The sequence below is a fragment of the Trachurus trachurus genome (assembly GCF_905171665.1).
Source record: "Trachurus trachurus genome assembly, chromosome: 13".
NCBI classification, from domain to species: domain Eukaryota; kingdom Metazoa; phylum Chordata; class Actinopteri; order Carangiformes; family Carangidae; genus Trachurus; species Trachurus trachurus.
Window position 1 is genome coordinate 29,481,120 of NC_139892.1, and position 18,670 is coordinate 29,499,789.

Sequence of the window (18,670 nt, forward strand, 5' to 3'; positions counted from 1 at the left end):
TCAATCTTTAATCGACAAATGCCCACATTCTTTTTTTCTTTAGTACCCGCCATGAATTTGCATTTTTCCCCAATCGGTTCTCTAAATTACACATTGAATGATGTAACCCGAACGCATCTTAAACATTACTTCCGCCTTTTTGCGGTCTGTTGTTGTCATGGCGGCGGTTCAAATTGTTGTCAAGCTTGAAGTAAAATTTAAAATGCTAACCATGAGCAATATTTTAATCAACATGGATTTAGTAAAGCTGTGTGCATAGCTAATTCACATTCTCCATACAAATTGAAATAGCGGTCCTAAACGAAGTCGAAATGGTGGAATGGATTATTCTGGGATTAACTTGATGTTAGCAAAATTGCCTAACGTTAGTTAGCTTGCTAATGTTATTTCCCATTTGCTATGTTATTTTGTTAGTTAGTCTGAACCGTAATGACTTCACAGTTCCTGGGTGATGGTCCCACTTTTGCAGACGGACCGCAAAGTCCTGGAAGAGACTGGATTGTTCTAGATTCAACCCGAAACCGGAGAGATTTTACCACTGGGATGTCCCAAACCAAGGTAAATAACCGTAGCAGGAGTGTCAGTTCATACTGTTACAAATTCACTCAGTTAACGTTAGTTCATTTGGTAACGTAAATCATTCAAATACGGTATATAAAAAAGGTGTAATACTGCTCCCCAGCCTAAAACGTTGTATTTAAATTGTCTCAGTGAGTGAGATGATGATTTAACAAAGCTAATGTTGTATAGACATATATAATAGTGGACTGGTGTGTGTGGTGTTGTTGAACTGCAATGTGTTGTGTCAGGGTCTAGCCTAACAGTTTTTTTTTAATATATTTTGTCCACCTGCTACAGTATTAGCAGTATTAGTATCAGTAGACTAGAAATTAGAGACGCCTATCTGTATAGAACAATGTTGTCCAATACAACCAAATTATATCACCTCCCAAATGATCATGAAATCTATTTAACACTTATCTACAGGTTGGTGGAAATTAAAATAGTAATTTAAGGTAGGATCCATAGTGGAGATGTTGGCATTAGATTCACTATAGCATTCGATTCACCAAATAGTACCAAACAAACTGGCAATGCAAGTGATATTAGATCTGTCACTAACATTATGATAATTGAATGCTTATGAGGACAAGTCATTTTAAGGCCAGAAAACATGGCACTTGACCTTGCATGCAAACTTAACATTTTGGGGTCTTTGACCCAATTCGATAGTTTCGATAGATTTCGGGTGTCCAGCCCCAAAGGACAAACATACTTGATGATACTTACATATCACAATTGCTGTTTTTGCTATGTACAAGACTGTCTGACACAGATTTTTATCGTATATCCCATAGCTGTTGTTCAATGAAAACATCCCTGCAAGTGTCAGCAACCGTGCCACTCATGTACGTCTACCAGCGCCCATTGTGATTGAGAAGCTGCTGCCAGTGCCGGAGAAGTGTGAGAACATGGACAGCACCAGGAGCTCCGTCAGCTTCACTGTGCTCTCTGAGGAGAGTTTGCAGGCGGCCATTAAGCTTGCCAAGCGAGATCTGAGGCGTAGGCGACTTCAGTCACAGTTAAAATCTCCTGCCAAACCTTCTCAAGAGGCCTCCCTCCTTGAAATAAGTGATGTAGAGCTGCTTCAGGTAATTGAATTTATAGTTTGGAATTGATAAACTATCTCTTGAGACAATCAAGACACTGTGTCTAGTCATGTATGTCCTACTCATGGAACCATTACCGCTTTGTTCAGTCAGAGATTGAAATGATTGTTTCTCTGTCTATAGGAGCTTGCAGCCACTCCTAGTAAGGCCAAATTAAAAGCCTCCAGTCCAAAAGAGAAAACAGCCCGCCCTGGAACAAAACAAACATCCCAGAAGCAAGCTATTTGTGCAATGCCTCGGGCTGGCCAGTCACCCCCAAACAGAGACCCTGGCCTACGGCACCAGGAAGGAGGCAAACAGGGTCCTTTAAGCCAGGAAATTCACAAGCTGCAAAATGAGCTGGAAGTGTATATTCAGAAAGTAGAGGAGCTAGCTAACAGAGGTAAGGTACAATTTTACTGCATTTTACTGCAGGATTATATCCTTAAACGTACAGAACTGTAAAGATTAAGATTACTTTGCCACTGACTTCAATCAGCATAATTTTCATTTGGTTAAATATTTCATGTGTAGTAATGAATAATAATGAATGTTGGGTTTTAAACACCAGGGGAAAAGAATGAGGAGCCAATGGAGCCTGAGGAGAGAAACAAATTGGAGGTGCGCAGACAAAAGCAAGCCACCCGCTCAGCACGTAGCATTTACGTTCTCCAACAACAGGTATTTTAATCCAGGGCAAACACATTTGAAAGATAAACTTTTCACCTTGACTTTTTGATTTGCTCTGTATCTGAAAACACTCTCCTACCAATTTCTTATTCAATAGGTAAAAGAGATACAAGATGATATAGAGAAACTACGATGCCAGAAAATGGGGGACACCAAAAAGGTATGTCCTCAGCACTGTCACGGATTTGTTTTATGTAGAGCAAAGTCCATCCATTTGTTTGTTGATAAAAAAACAACAACATTGAAATCAATAAGTACTTATCTCTCATATCTAAAAACTGATTATCCATCCGTTCTTCTTTCAGTCTACCGCAATAAACAGGCTTGCGGCTGCCCACCGTGGGGCACAGAGGGCCTTACAGTTTGTTATCCACCAGCTTTCAGATCGATCTCATAGCAAAGTACCACCTCACTACAAAGAGCTGGGCCAGCTGATTCGCCAGCTGTCTTTGTGCTCAGCTAAAGCCGTGGTGGACCAGGGTTCAGCCGTGCCTGAGACGGCCCTCGACATCCTGCAGAAATTAGAGGTGAGGGGCAATGAGTGCCATCAGAACACGTGTCTAGTATTACAAGGGCTCACAGACCAATGGCTTTACATGATCAACTTTTAACATAAGAAGAATTTGTTCAAGTCTCAGTTAAAGGGATACTTCGCCCAAAATCGATAATTCACCAATTTTCTACTCAGCATCATGCCAAGGAAGGGTTTGGAGAACTTTCAAAGTCATCAAAGCGCTTTTGGAATTCCAGGGGGGTCCGGCTGGCAACGGATTTTCATATAATGGCGGTGGATAGTGCTCACATTTGAATCGTCCAAAACACACACTATGAAACATCCAAATACCTCCAAATTAATTTTTTCCGAACAACCTTATCATGTCGTGGCTTCAGGACACTTGGGTCAGTACAGACGAGCAGGATGGAGGTATTTGGATGTTTCATAGTGTGCGTTTTGGACGATTCAAAAGTGAGCTCTTTCCACCGCCATTATATGAATTCCAAAAGCGTTTTGATGACTCCAAAAGTTCTCAAAACCCTTCCTTGGCATGACGGTGAGTAGAAAATTGGTGAATTATCGATTTTGGGTGAAGTATCCCTTTAAATTTCTCAATGTCTTTACTTCCTCCAAATTGTGACATTATGTGCAGAAATGTGACAGTTTCTGCAGTATGTCAATTAATACTGACAACCTCAGATTAAGGGTGAGAGTCAAAACTTGTTTCACTTGTGTTATCCTTACACTTGACTGGATGCGACTTATGTCTTTTTTATGTCTCACTGTTCCTCTTAGATGCTGGACTCTGCTCTCAGTAAACAAGCTGCCCTAGAAAAAATGCAAGCCCAAACATGCCCTCCACACAGGAAGTCCCCTCATCGCAGCATGTCACCCACCGGTGTACTCAAGGGTGCCCCCACCTTGAAAGTTCAAGGAGCTCGCAAACCTTCAAATCCCAAAAGATGTGTCCATGGTGAGAGCTTCTTTAGCATGGAACACTTTGCTTGTTTAAAAGCCTTTGCCTATCTGTCGTTAGCCGTATGTGCATGTGTAATATATACATACTGTGTTTATAATTTTAACCCTGAGCAACAGTAACTTCATCAATCTCATATAAACACAGTATTATGAGTCATAATTTCGTATTAAAGGCAATAGCCTGTTCTCTGCATACTGCACAGAGTAAATTGTATTCATGCCTTTTAATGACTCTCCAGTGTATCTGGAAGCCACCCAGGAGGTTTTGTGAGGTTGTGTTTGGGCCCCCCACTGCTTAAATGGCTGCACACAGGCTGAAAACTGATAAGGAGCCACAAAGATGTGATAGAAAAACAGGAACTAAAGTGCAGAAGCCTGGCCTTCAGCCCCCCGCTGCTAGTCTTATGAACAGTTAACTCCTGCTGGCTTCAGACTGAGATGCATCCTGTGAAAGAAATGGCACAAACACCTACAATGAGCCTGGGTCTCCTGGGAAACAGATATATTTGTTGTATTATTTAGTTCCCGTGCCACTTATCTGGCATCAGTAGGGATCCAAGTGGTTGTCAAGAGCCCTAGCTAATTGTTTTAATTGGTGGTGTTGTGTCAGTGCATAAAGCTCCTCCAGTTTCCACACTGATTTATACTTGAACTTAATATAAGATTCAGTAACTTTAGATCAAAACCATTCATAGGTTGCATTTTTTTTTATATATATACTGTATATTTCTGACAGCAGGGAGGAGAGCGGCTTCACAGAGAGCCAGATCTACTTCTCACCAGCCCATAAACAGAAGAGAGGTGCTGAGGGCCGGTCTGGAGAGCCTGGTCCAGCAGAGGGAGCTGAGAGAGCAGCCGGGACGACCTCACTCCATCACCAGCTACAGAAAAGGACCACACTCTGAGAGAGGAAAGGCTGACATCACAATGAAGGTGCTGGTTTGACTTCTACCAAATCCATTATTGAATTGAATGTGTCAAAACACACAGTTAGTACCATCATGTTCCCAGTGTGACTCAGATTCTGTTACAATACTCTAAAATGTCATATGTGCTTGAGTTAAAAACCAAGTTACCAGCCTAATCATATACATGGTAATTTCATTTTCACAGCGTAATCAGATGCGAGACCCGAGCTTCCAGCTGCCTACAGTCTCCTCTCGACTCAGAGTGAACGAGCTCCCTCAAAAAGAGCGCTCTGTGCCCTGGGTACCTACATCCCCTCACTCTCCTCCTCCTCCTCAGCGGTGAGCCTTTTATCTCTCTGTACAGCCGATGACACACAAGATTTTTTAAAGTCATCACTTGTTATTGTACACCAGTGCTTTTAGTCTCAATCATTCTCAGCTCACACTAGATGATTAATGTCATTATATAACAAAGGTTATGCTGTAATATAATGTCTGAAACTCTAATCTGTAGATAACAGCATCTACTGTAGTATGAGTCAGTACTTAATGACCTGCCTTATTAATGCATTGTGAAATCATGTGCTAATTATGTCCTCAAAATGACAAAGACAGTAACTGTAAGAGAAGTGTCAAAACACTGTGATAGAACAGATTCTTTGTATAAAACAGACAGTCCTTTCCCTTTCTTCTCCGTGCTCCTCCTGCAGCTCCCCCACCATCTCTTTTGACTTGTCTTAAGTGCATGTCTGCCTGTGCCGATGTTTCTTATTCCCTCAGATCCCCCCAAAGGGGGAGACCAGAGCCACGCTGTCTTTTTTCTCCAGTGAAGCCGTCACACAGCCCTCCCAAGCAGAAGGTGGCTGGAGGTGGTTTTGAAGAGGAGCCCATCCTGAGCTCAGAAAAGAAGATACAAGCTCAGGATGAAGCATTAAGGTAAAGCTCACCTCTTCCAAGTTTTTTAACGGAATTCAAGCTTCTTTATTCATCATATATCTCAACAAAAAAACACTAGCATTTCTCAGACTTCACATAAAAGCCAAATGGAAGAAATCTTGGTAGCAAGAATGTTCCCATGAGTAATTTCTAACCTCTGTGTCAGACCCCACTCGCTGTGAGCCACAGGCAATACTCTTGATTCCAATTAAAAGTTAAGTCTTTCCAATAAATTAATCTAGGTTCTTGCTAGATTGAGGCCATTTGTCTTTATGAGTGATTAATAGTTGGCCTGTTTTCAGTGATTATAAGCACCTCATTGATTGAGTATTCTACGTAGGTCTCTGTTTAATCAAACCTTAATTACTACAATTGTGCTTTGCAATTAATCAGAGGCAAGCAGCTTTTGATTTTAGAGATGGGGATTATAAGGTATTTGTGTGAGATGCTTAATTGAGCTTACATTTTGCTTTCATTCGATGATTACTGGCTTGGTACAGAAAAGCCTGGTTGGATAAGATGACGATGCAGAGACTGAAAGAGCTCAACCAGCTGAGTAAAGAAGAGGCCGACCGCATTCAGAGATTAAGGTACAGTAGTAGTATAACAGTCTGAGGGGAGGTAAAGGTCATAATGCTGGATATTGATCCAGTCAAATATCAAACTCTTTTTCTGTCCCATCTGTGACCTCATTGAAAGCTTTATAGACACTGACTGAGTAAACACACAAACTGCATTAAAAGTGGTTCAACATTTGTCGCTGTTGACTGAAATAAACTCAAGGCTGAAATTCCTTTTTGATGAAACAAATGACGCTGTACTGGATTTTGACAGGTTAGATCTGTTGGCAGTAGGCCTTAGATATAACTGTCTTCAAAGGCTCCTGACCAATGTTTTTTTTTACCTTTATTTAACCAGATAAAAGACCCATTGAGATCAAGACCTCTTTCACAAGGGTGACTAGGCCAAGAAAGGCAGCAACACACGTCACAGTAAATAAAGACAGATAACAACAACAAAACAAACACTGAAATATAAAAGTGCAAGCAGTCTGACAAACAAAGTGCAGAAGTCATAGTTACAGTAACAATTAAGTGCACTGTTCAAAGGATTTCCATTGTCGGTTTTTTAAGATAAATCTGAAGGCTCCCAGATGAAATAAAGTTTTGTATGTATGCAACATAATAATCATGCTAATATACACACATACTGTTATGGCTACAATAATAAAAAAAAAAAAAACACATAAATCTTGCTGTAAAGCTAAAATGATAATCTACATAGTAGTCTAATGAACAGTTGCATCTGAACAATTACTTCGAAATTTCAACTTTGCCGTAATTACCCGCTAACAAGAGAACAAAAAATAATGCAGGTTGTAACTGCTGCACAGAGCATGGCATAGCATGTTCCTATAGATCAACACATACACACATTCCCTTATTAGTCAATGGAGAGTTGAGCTCGCCACGGCCAGCAACACAACACAGTATGAGCAGAGCATGGATTGCAGTCAACATTTGCTCTATGAAGCTGCAAATACATCAGTAGTTGTGCAGGTTTGTCCTTTGTGCTTCTGTTTCCCCACACAAAACCACCAAAGCCCATAGGCTGATTTTTGTTTTGTGTTTTTTTTTCTCACCTGGAGAAAAATGTCACTAGTTTTGCAAGTTCCAGGGCCTTTTGGGGGCAATTTTTGGGCATAGTGGTTTAGAAGAAAAACTTGAATAAAATTGCACCATTGGTAATGGTATTAATTCCAGCTGGGCATTTCATGTTATGAGAAGGTGAAAGGGCTGACATTAGAAATATCTATTGTACCAATGTGTTTCTCTTGCTGCTCCATTTGCCACAGTCACAGTTATTCCATTAACTCAGCATAACCATTTCCTGTTACCTCCGTTAAGAAGTGACAGGTATTATTACGTAAAAACCAGCCACTTGTTAACAGGTGATCAGTGGTGCACAATAGACCCTATCAAAAAGACCAGATTATTTCCTGTATGAAATGCTCACCTCTCATCGCATTAATCTCTGTGGGGTTATTATGCACAGAACTCAGCTGGAGTTGATGTAAGCAACGTATGTAATGTAAGCATGTCAGGCATTGCAAATTAATTCATTGTTTTCTACATTGAAAGCGGCCAGGACAAAATCACTGCAGCACTCACAAGGTTTTTTCTTTCTTTATGCATAATGGTACTAGTTTGACTATTTAGTTTGTAATGTTTTGTCAGCAAGCATTGAGGGTGTGGGGTTTATGGCCAATACTGCAGCTGGCAGTATGGAAGGCCAGCAAAGTGTTGTGGCTTCACTGTCATGTCCTCCATCTTTAAACTGTAGATAGTCAATTATGTTGTCAGGGAATTTTATTTTAAAGTAAATCTATCAGGCTCAGAACGGCTCGTGATGTGGGTGTGTTGTGGTTTTCAGGTCTCAAGTGGTCTCTCCAACTCAGTGGGCTGAGAGAGCTGAGCAGAGGGCCAGAGAGAGAATTCAGCCCCTTCTGGATGAAGCACAGGTAGGAAGATACAATCTACCTCTTGTCTGAGTCAGTGCCACATTTTCTCTGTCGCCCGAGGAAGAAGAAGAAGCAGAAGGCAATCAATACATTTTATTTTCCCTAAATCTTAAACAGCATGTGTTTAACCTCAGATTTAGGAGATCTTTCTACAGTCTAAGTGGGATTCACTGGTGATTACTCTGGACTGATGGGATTGTGTCTGTATACCTCAGCAGATTGGTGAGTCCAGGACCAGGGTCAGCTCTTCACTGAGAAATCGGCTGTCTGAGCAGGCTGCAGAGACGGTGAGCTGTGCTGCTGTTGCCAGTAATTCACAGGAGGGAGGACTTATTGGCCTTCCTATTGAATAAAATAGTCAGCGTTAAACAACAATCATTATGTAGGTGTTTTTTGTATACAGTATATATTTATTCTTCCTTTTTATGCATGTATTTTGTCCTCTACAGGCAGCAGAGGCGGCCGAGCAGCTGAGTGAGGCCCTGCTGGAGGATCTGTTGGATGACACTGCGCGGGCAGCGTGGGCAGCTGAGACGGACAGACAGTTGGAGGGAATGGCCCAGCGTAGGCTGCAGGCCCCCACCCTGGAGAGTATGCTGCTTCGTATGGAGGAGATACAGGTGAGAGCTGCCCCCGTGGAAAGACCCGGCAACAAAAGGTTGCCGTGGAACCCAAAAGGTCACCAGCAATCGGTTTGTGATTTATTGTGAGCTGTTATGACAGCTCCGGTCCGAGGTTGCTTACTGATGTGGCTCACTATTGGCAATATGTTTTATTTTGTGTATGTGTGTGTGTGTGTGAGAGCAGAGGGATCAGGAGGAAGTGAGGAGACGGTTTGCTTCTATCACCTATTCAGACCCTCTTTACTGGGATCAACCAGAAACCACAGGTAAATTGATTTAACACTTAAAGGGACAGTGTGTAACTTATTTGGCTTTTTATTAGCAAAAAATTTAAATTGCTTTCGTAAATACATATTTACCGAAGTCTAATCACTTAGATTAGCTTAGATTGAGTTGTTTACAAATACATAGATGGCCGGTGCACCGACCGGAGGCTGCCATAGCCATCTTTGAATACGGTACGTGAAAGCGGACGAACTTGGTTCAAACGCTCTATTAAGTGTCTGTGACAAGACGGTTGTGCCGATCGGAGGATGATCAACTTCATTTTTGTTTTTGCTGTTATAAAGCGCACACATAGTGCTACAGCTGAGCAGCATTAGCAGCTAGATCAATGTTGAACTGTTCTTATACGAAGTGCAGCCAAACACCAGGCTGAAGAGAGAGGAACAGCAGAGGCTCCTCTGACAGCTCCTCAGCTGCAGCTGAACTTTTTGTTTTTTTTAGCAGGGCTGTTGTTACAAGTGATGCACATCTATGTCCGAGTATGTTTGTCCTCTGATCTTCCTTCACGGGACTGCGCTGCGTAACTGGCACATACTGTAAATCTTCCTGTGTAACTTTTTGCTGCAAAATATGACTGAAGGCACGAGTAACGGCCGACGGGAGGGGTGAGCTCGAGCGAGCGAGTGAGTGCTGCAAACTAGAATCTAAACGCTGGATGTCACGGTTTCCCCTCAATTTTACACGCTGGGGCTTTAAACACCCTAGATGGAGAAATTCTATCCTTTTTTCCTCCTGTAGGTGGAGACAGTGCTACAACTGACAGAAGTGGGGGAAATTGTTGTCATTCTGATTGTGTGCTTCTCCTTTTATTTTCCACCTGTATATTCCTCTGACCCCTGCCCCACCCCATCCTCCTCACACGCTATAACTGCCCCTTCCTCTCTCTTCCTCCCAGGACCCCAGTGCCATGCTCCGGGCTCCAGGCCAGCCTCTCCTCAACCAATTAGGCTCACCAGGCCAGTGCTGAAGCAGACTGCTGCAGCTGATATTGTCCTAGAAAAGCCTGTGGAAACTGGGTGGGTCGTCCTTCACCTTTATGCAATCGTTTCTCTGTCTCATAATTTGCTGATTAGCTCCATTCTTTGCTGTATTATTCATCTTAAAGAGTCAGTGGAGAAAACTTTGGAGTGTTCCCAGAATATTAACTGAAGTGCACTGTCAAGGTTTGACCTATTTAACTTCATTTCCAATCTTTTTATATGAAATTGGAGGTCCTAGCCTCCATCAGCAGTCATCATAGTTCTGGCAAGATACTAATGATTGCATAATATTATGATGTAATGCTCTTTAAAAAAAAAAAAAAAAAATCTTCATTTGAAAATTGCGGCTTTTTATGACTTGGAGAGAGTCTGAGGTCACTCTTTATGGGAAAATAATCAAATCTAAATATGATGAATAAATAAATAAAGACTTCCTGTGGTTGTACTATGTGACTTAGAACAACAGCAGCATCATTCACAGGAAGTCATTCAGCGTTGGTCTAATTAGGCCTCAGGGCTTGATGAAAAGCAAAGTGGTTAATGTTTTTTCAACGAGCCACAGTTACCGTTTTTTTCCACATGATGTGTCATTGCCCCATAATCGCTCTCCCACTGGGAGGCCTTACTCATCCCACAAAACTCACTTGGTGGCTGCCGTACCCAGGGCAGTCTATTCCTGACTCTGGCAACAGACTCTACAGAGAGACCTTCTCCTGCCCAGGGCTTTGGCTGCAGCTGCTTTACTGCTTAAATTAATGAGGGACTTGGAAGGAAGAGAAAAGAGAGAGCGGAAGGACTTGAAGTTGTTGACACAGACAACTCAGCAGGATGTTGCTTCTAACAAACTCACACAGTGACCATTAGCAAATTATAGTCAGTCAGACTTTTACAGAGTGCCTCAGGTTCAGTTATGTTTTTCATTACTTAACTTGTGTCTCAGAGTTATCCAGTGTCTTAAAATAAGACAAAGTCATTTGAGAACTCCCAGCTCATTTGTTCTCAGACATCCTGAATGGTCCCAGCAGCACCCTGTTGGATCTTTTCATGTTTTCGTTTTTAACTCCCTGAAAATTGCATGATGATTGATTGATGTAATCACAATGGGAAGAAATGGTTGCTATTTGCTGTGGTTGATGTTAAATACACTTATCTCAGATCTTGTGGTCATGGTTAGTGTAATGTAATTGGTTCCTGTTGGGACATTAATTAACAAAGTCCATTAGTAATCACTAATGTTGACAGATAAAGTCAGCAGCATGGAGAGTGGGTTGCTTCGCTGTCTGCTGGCTTGCACATCATGTAGTCACACATTGGCTTTTCCCACCAGATGCTCCTCACCGGGGTTAATAAATTGCCTCACTCAATGTGAGAGCACAACTTTGTTTATATAGACAAGAGCTGTGCATATGAAACGTGCCAGGGTTATATTTTGTGCCCCTGAAGATTGCCTGCCGTGCGGTAATTGCACTCATTCTCGTTCAAAAAATAATTACCATCGATTCTAACACATTGTCCAGATTAGTCACCTCTTCTACAATCCAAATGAAGACCCAGCTAATTTAGAAGCCGCTCGCTGCTTGCAGGGTGAAGTGCTTCTATATGGGAAAGGAAACAAAACTTAATTTTCACATTTAATTAAAGATTTTGCAGCCAAATTTAATAGCCAAGTGGCAATGGGAGTTGCTCCATGTCGGTACGATTATATACAGTATTTGCATATTAAAAAGGGTCGAGTGAGAAATAATATGTGAATGAAGGTCACAGTTGTCTTGGTTAGTCAGTCTATCTCCTGAAAGCTACATTGTGGTGAGTTTTTTGTTTTCTTAATATTTCTTCATTAAAAGCAGTATGACAAGATGCAAGCAGGAACATGTTGTAGGAACAACCACAGATCCATCTGTTAACAACGTGTAGTCCCCTAAGAAGTAATAAAGCTGGGCAAGGCATTTGGTGTGGCTAGAAAGAGAAATTGTGTTCATTAGGTGCATTGTTTTAAAGAGTCGTCTTTTGGGGCTGTGAAGTAGCTTTGTAAACTGAGCTGAACTGTAAAGGAGATAAGTGGGCTACCTGTGTTGCAGCGTTGCAGATTGAAACGACCCAGGTGACACAAAAATGTCCAACACAGGACAGAGGAGATGAAGTGAAGAGAAGTGCAGAGATTACAGAACCCTGCAGACCGTTGGATCAGCAATACTAAAACAGAAACACACATAAACACACATGCAACCTAATCTTGTTGCAGACTTGTTGATGTGATACCCTTCAATAAGGACAAGTCGGAACGTGCAGGTGCGGTTTCACAGCAGTCCTTCAGATAATTGTGAAATAGCATTAGCTTCCATCAGCAGCCTGTAGAAATGAGCAGTGTTAATGTGCAGCTAATGCTAACTGTTCACCTCCTCCAGTGAAGTGAGAAAATCACCCAAGAACTCAATCTTCAATGGCAGAGATCGAGTAGTCAACCCTCTGACCTGACTGAGGTACATAATTCTCCACATGATTAAATATGTTATTTTCATAAGGACTTCAGTCACAGCATCTATTCAAAAATGCAGTCGGCTTCAGTTCAGTCCAGGTATTTGCATATATCTGCCAACAGATGACATTAATTACATACCTGTGTGAAGCAACCAGCATAAAACATAACGAAGCATACCCAAATTAAGAATCATTAATGACACTCGTGAAATTCTGCTTTCACGTTGCTTACCCCCCTGCAAGTGATTAAAGGAGCGCTCGCATCAGCTCCCACAGAACGGCCTTAAACTGGAGTTTGTGTTTGTGTTGGTGTGGGACTCTGTTAATCCACCGTCAGTGTTGGTTCTTGCTGCAGCAGAATGGCGAGGTTTAATTTGGGGTTATTGGAACAGCACAATGCATGAAGGGCTCATCGCGCGTGTGTTGTTTTAGCACCGATTAGCTCTTCACAAACCACATTTCTCCACCCGGAGAGACACATCGAGGCTCTGTTGTCAGCAGGAAAACAAAGTCATGCGCGCAGTTTTCAAAATAATTACTCTCTGCTGATTCAGGGAAAAATAAATCATTAAAGAAAATCTCATTCTGGAGTTGATAGCCGCTCAGGCTTTGTTTTAGTCTCTGACGAGGCTGTTTGAAGTTTCTTTTGAGTCATGACTTGCAATAGCAAAGCCTATCAGACGTGACACTGTCACTGTGCTCTTGAAAATAATTTCCAAAACAGTGTTGATTATTCTTTACCTCGGCCGTCTTTGTGCCTGTGCTCATCTGAGAGTACCATCAAATGATGGCGCTGACACAATGGACTGATAGATTTCATCTCTGGAAGCCTCAACAGAGCGCAAGATAACATTTATGTATCCATGGTGAGGAGCCCAGAGACACAGACCCCTGCCGCCCCCAGCCCTCTTGGTTAATGCTGATTGACCCACCACAGCTCCATCAGCAGCTCTAGCAAATCAATAATAAGGTGAAAGCCCACTCAGCAATATTTCTAAACCTTTCATGTTTATATTTTTGATTTTCTTTATATTCCTGCCATCCTTTTTTTCTTGTAACTAAACAGGAACATTTCTTTTCTCACGATTCTCCCTCCACTTGCGTCTTATCACAAAGATCTTTCCCACTGTTCTCAAAAGCTCACCGTGACGTCTGTGAATCGGTTCTTGAATCATCCGCTACGATCCCTCAGCCACATTTGGCTTTGTCGAACCCGGCTACGGCGCAGCCTGCGTTCCTTTTGATATATCACACATGGCACCATCCTTTGCCAGGTCCTCTGTTTCCCGGGCGATGCACGGCTGGAGCTTTTGTAGAGAACTGGAGGAGACAAACTTGAAAGTCACTCGAGGTGATCTCGCTAATGACTGATGCTGCTGCACATCTGTTTTGGTTTGTGTGCAGGACAGGTAGATAAATGTGAGGGGAGACAATGTTTCATGGTTAGACTTTTTACTTTGTGTTCCCTGTGTTAATAACTGTGGATACACTGATTTACTAGAATATTCCCTACAAATGTCATGGTCATTGTCTTAAAGCCGTTTTCATTAAGCTTTTTTTTTATGCTAGATCACAGTGAGAAGTCACCACTAATATTTAATAACATTTCTTTTACCAGAATTATTTTTACTATCACTTCACCTTTTCAGACATCTGTGCCCAAAATGTCTGAATGTTATTTGTTGACAGAAAGGGCAAGCTGGTTCCTCTTACTTTTGAATACGGCTGAAAAAAGTGTGGGTGCTATTCTTCCTTTGTAAACAGGCAGTTTGCAGACTGCTGTATTGTTGCTTTCACCACACCGGCCCTCAGATGCCCATCAGACAGCAAATCGACCCATTTTTGAAACTGGAAGCCAGAGTTGACTGTGCTGGCACTTTGATATTTATGGCCTCCCCGCAGTTAGCAGCCTCCACAGTCAAAACAGAGGCAAGTTCAGCCGAGGCCAGGGAGCACAATAGAGAGGCACTTCGCTTTGGGAACTGCTGCAACACTAAATATAGCACCGAGAGCGCCGTCGCAAGAGCCGGGCTGATTTGTTCAAGCAGAGAGGATTATAAAGCCAGACTATGGCAATGCCCAGCTGAGCCCCAACTCACTCTGAGCAAGGGGCAGACGATAGAGCTGGCCCGCGCTCTGACACCTCTTAAATTCATCATCCTCAGCCTCGATTCAAGCACAGCAAGTATTTCTAGTCCATCGCAGCGCTGCACTGCATTCTGGCTCCCTCCCTCTCTAAACATGTTTCCTTTTTTTTCCACAGCCGTAGCCCTCAGAAGCCCTTTACCCACTTCACGTGGCGCTGAACGGCCAAAGTAATGAAAAAGAAACGTGTCACTGAAGTCTACCTCTTGTGTTTCCATACATAATAGTTTTCTGTCAGAGAGCAGCCTAGCAGAGGAGGCACCTCCAGACGAGCAGCAGCCCAGAAACAGCACCATGTTTCCGGACCCAGCAGAGAGAAGCAGTGGGGCTCGTATCTCTGTGCCAGGCGGCATGCTGAGAAACATCCGGCGGTACCGGGAAGACTACGACGCCTACCTACGAGTTGTGGCTCATGAGGCCGTCGGCGGCTTCAACCCCTGGGCCGTCGCAAACAGGTAAAAGACTTCACTGCATCAGAGGCAACAAGTGGATGTTTCCTAACACCTCTCTTATGGGCAGAAGCTGTACTCATGATTAATTCAGTAAAAGTAATAGTTGAATTTTTAAAGTTTTATAAGAGATACAAAAAACTATAACTATAACTATATCAGCAACATCTCAGGCTCAGCTGTTGTAACCAAAGCCACATATCAGTAGGATGTGTCCTTCCTGTTCTCTCTTGGGTGAGAAGAGCTTTCGCTGAGAGGCTCATTCAGAGTTCATAGTTTGCATAGTGTCTCTGGTGTTCCCCTTGTTCTTCTCACCCAATTTGCATACTTGACAGAATCCTTAAATTGGTGCATTGCAGAACACAGAAGACTCCCTCTTGTCTCTAATATTAGTCCTATCCTTCTGGAAGATACTGTCTGTCCCTTTTTTTACAGATTAGGAATTGCAAATAGCTCAATATGTATTTCTTTCTTGAATCCAGACTTGAAAAAAAAAAAAACACTCCCAAGGGATCTGATTGTGTTTGTCACAGGCTCATTATCTGTGCCACATCAGTGAACCTTGAGTTTTCAGGGGATTTTGGACAAAAAGAGGACATATGAGAAGTCATCCAATTATGTCAGTGTTTTTGGAAGGAGAACACATACATATAAGCTTGTACACCCCCCCCTGCTATTCTGACAGCCTGCAAAAGCCTGTCTGTGTGATGAGATGGTAATGAGCAGCCCAGTGTGGCTGTGGAACTAGATTATGTGCAGGATCTTGTTCATTCTGTCTGCATAAAAACAGCGAAAATTTCAGCACTGCCAAAAAACCAAAACAAAGCTTACAAACTAAAAGAAAATAATTCATTGGTTGGATAAACTTGGGCTTTGCAGTTTTTAATTTTGCACATGAATGTGAAGCCTGTCCTATACAATTATTAATGCATATTAACTGGGAGCTCATTTTCTTTCTGTGGTGTTTGGATACATTCATTAAACATACAGAATATGAAGGGTCATTCAGCAGCGTTAATGTGGCTTTCAGCGTGTTAGTGTTTATTAATATTTCTCAGTGGTTGCTCGCAAGCCATTATGGTACATTCTTTGCTGTTTCACGGCCTGTATCCAGTGTTGAGAGCAAAGTGTCCTTGCCTTGACTCTTCAAAGGTACAGGTAGTTCAACAAGACACAATTACTCCGATTATTGTGTTGTACCGACAACCTAATGACTTGACATTTTGGGGTTTCTATAAGAGAGTACACTTATCCTCTCTGCCGCTGCCTCAGTCTGCTTATGTGTGTGTGTGTGTGTGTGTGTGTGTGTGTGTGTGTGTGTGTGTGTGTGTGTGTGTGTGTGTGTGTGTTGACCCAACTAATGATCAAAACACTGAAGTGTAGCTCGGTGCTGTAAACCCAGCTCACTAGTCTTCTTCAGTTATTTTCCTTCATTTTATGCCTTTCAAGGTAAGGTGCAGATTTCACACACAGTTTTCTATGTCCAGCTCTGAGAGTCAGTAGAACCGCTGGGAAGGAAAAACCAGCTTTAATCTTGGTCTGCATTTTTACAGATAATGGCTCAGTCTGGACATAAGAAAGAGAGAAATCTCAAGAAGCGAGCCCAGAAACACATTTTATGTGTCCCTTGGAATAACAGTCGAAACCCTGTTGAGTCATTCTAGCTCTGTTAGATATTCTCTGGTAATTGTCACATCAATTTTATATGTAATTAGATTTTTTTTTTTTCCTGTGGTGATTCAAAACAGTTTTTCTGATATTAGACTCAGACTTTCCACTCAAACTTAACTTTGTCAATCTTAATTTAACTTTTAATATGAGAGCTTTTTTGGTATGCTTCTGAGGGGAAGTGCCCCAAAGTTTCTCTATCTAATGTCTATTGCTCTTTGTTGTCCCACAGCCTGGCGGAGGAGTTGCTGTCGGAGGCTGTGGCTGATGTGGCAGCAGAGTTTCAGGACGTTGTGGAGGAGTATGCCGAGGCCGTCTTCACCTCAGAGTTTCTTCAGCCGGCTCAGTCACCTCATGCTCAAGCTGCAGCTTTGGTCAGCCAGTAGGATGTTACTAGAACTGTGGATGTCGCAGTTTCTTACAGATGATTCTTACTTTGATGTGTATTTATTATGGAGATTTGTCAATTTTCAGCTCAGGTTCATTTTGTCGACTATGGGCTACTATTACTTGCAATTTTTCTATAGTTTTTCACAAGCAGATATTTCATTTTGGAAAGATCTGTTAGATCGCTACTTGAAAGCGGCAACGTATGACTTTATTTAATTGGGATGTTTTATATTATTAATTGTAATGACATTGCAGCAGATGAGATTGATGAATTGCACAAGGAGCATTAGTCACATGACTCTTTATGGTCCATCTCTGTCTATGATTGAATTCCTCTGGGAAAGTTAGTTTAGTTTAGATAAGCTCGGAGAGACCATCATGACATTACGGAGGATTATAAGATTACAGCCCTCCCCTTGCACTTGGCTTAAATCTCCCTGAGGATTACTCACACGTTCTATTTTCACATTGGAATATGGAAATAAATTAATTGCATATGGTCGCCATCAAAAATGATTCAGGATAAGATCATGTGTTTAATCTTTTGTAACTTCATTTTCTCCTTTGCTTGAAGATCTAAATAGAGGCAGCAAAGGGCTTTACTTTCACCCACTGGTTATTGTGTTATACCAGTAAGCCCACTGTGATAGGAGAGGAAATTGAGTGAGAGTGATTTTGTAATGTTTGGAAATGAAGTCTCTTCTTTTTTAAGCATCACTAAGAATAATAATATTGTCGGTGTCGTTGTGCAATTGTATTTTTTTTTTTTTTTTTAGCAAAGACAAATAAAATACATCCCGTCATTTGTATACTGTTGAATTTGACCAAATGAATCCTGCCTAATCATGGTGGAAAATGCCAATTCTGCATGCAAAATAAACGGGGCCGACTTGGCAGACCAAGAATATGTCTGGGTCCCTACAGAGCAACATGAAAGCCATACAGACAGAGCAGAGGGGACACATCCAGATGTTGTGCTGGCCTGTGGGGACCAGCCGCTGACAGCGGACATACAGTGACTGAATGAATTAGCTCACATTGAATCAGCTGCCCCTATTTTCTCTCAGGCTGGGTTCTGCGTGGGCGTTTGAATATGTGCAGGCCTTCACATGCTCGAGCACGGTGCAAATTCCCTCTTCTCTGAGTTCTAGGACAAATAGAAATCAGCAGTCGTAAACCGGGGGTGTGAGGCTGGTGTCTTTACAGTGAGGTGGTTCTGACATTGGGGAATGTGAAACGTAAAACACAAAAAATTATTCGGTTCTTCTTATTCGGTTCTTTTTAAGAGCAAATTTCTCATTATTTTTTACTTTTATGGTTCAGAAATTTTAAATGTGTCTCCCAAGAGATATTTCAAAGTCAAAGCTGAATATACTTTCATTTCTGCCAGCGCAGCAGATACCACTTAACAGCATTTCACTGAGACTGTTTTGTCAGCAAACCGGAGAACAGTGAAGTCAATTCTCTACTTTAT

General features: G+C 42.0%; 1 protein-coding gene across 3 annotated transcripts; it reads left to right on the forward strand.

Moving 5' to 3' along the window:
• The first annotated feature begins 162 nt into the window (after nt 1-162).
• Nucleotides 163-17,888, forward strand: kiaa0753 (KIAA0753 ortholog). Of its 3 annotated transcripts, none has more exons than XM_083984720.1 (18): nt 163-558; nt 1,359-1,652; nt 1,794-2,052; nt 2,221-2,330; nt 2,437-2,499; nt 2,645-2,866; nt 3,631-3,808; nt 4,550-4,746; nt 4,927-5,060; nt 5,502-5,657; nt 6,158-6,247; nt 8,091-8,178; nt 8,394-8,465; nt 8,628-8,798; nt 8,986-9,067; nt 9,982-10,102; nt 14,917-15,144; nt 17,039-17,888. In XM_083984720.1, the coding sequence occupies exons 1-18, from the start codon at nt 430-432 to the stop codon at nt 17,190-17,192; spliced, it is 2,748 nt and encodes a 915-aa protein (XP_083840846.1). In that variant the 5' UTR covers nt 163-429; the 3' UTR covers nt 17,193-17,888. The 3 variants fall into 3 exon arrangements, with proteins under 3 accessions (XP_083840846.1, XP_083840848.1, XP_083840847.1); XM_083984722.1 differs by having other exon boundaries at nt 8,397-8,465; XM_083984721.1 differs by having other exon boundaries at nt 4,553-4,746.
• The last annotated feature ends 782 nt before the right edge of the window (nt 17,889-18,670 follow it).

What these genes read in the sequence shown, in the direction of transcription:
- kiaa0753 (XM_083984720.1), top strand. Translation starts at nt 430, where the DNA reads ATGACTTCACAGTTCCTGGGTGATGGTCCCACTTTTGCAGACGGACCG. An exon ending in TTCGTATGGAGGAGATACAG is followed by an intron (nt 8,799 to 8,985) that starts GTGAGAGCTGCC and finishes GTGTGAGAGCAG; the next exon opens with AGGGATCAGGAGGAAGTGAG. An exon ending in GGATCAACCAGAAACCACAG is followed by an intron (nt 9,068 to 9,981) that starts GTAAATTGATTT and finishes TCTTCCTCCCAG; the next exon opens with GACCCCAGTGCCATGCTCCG.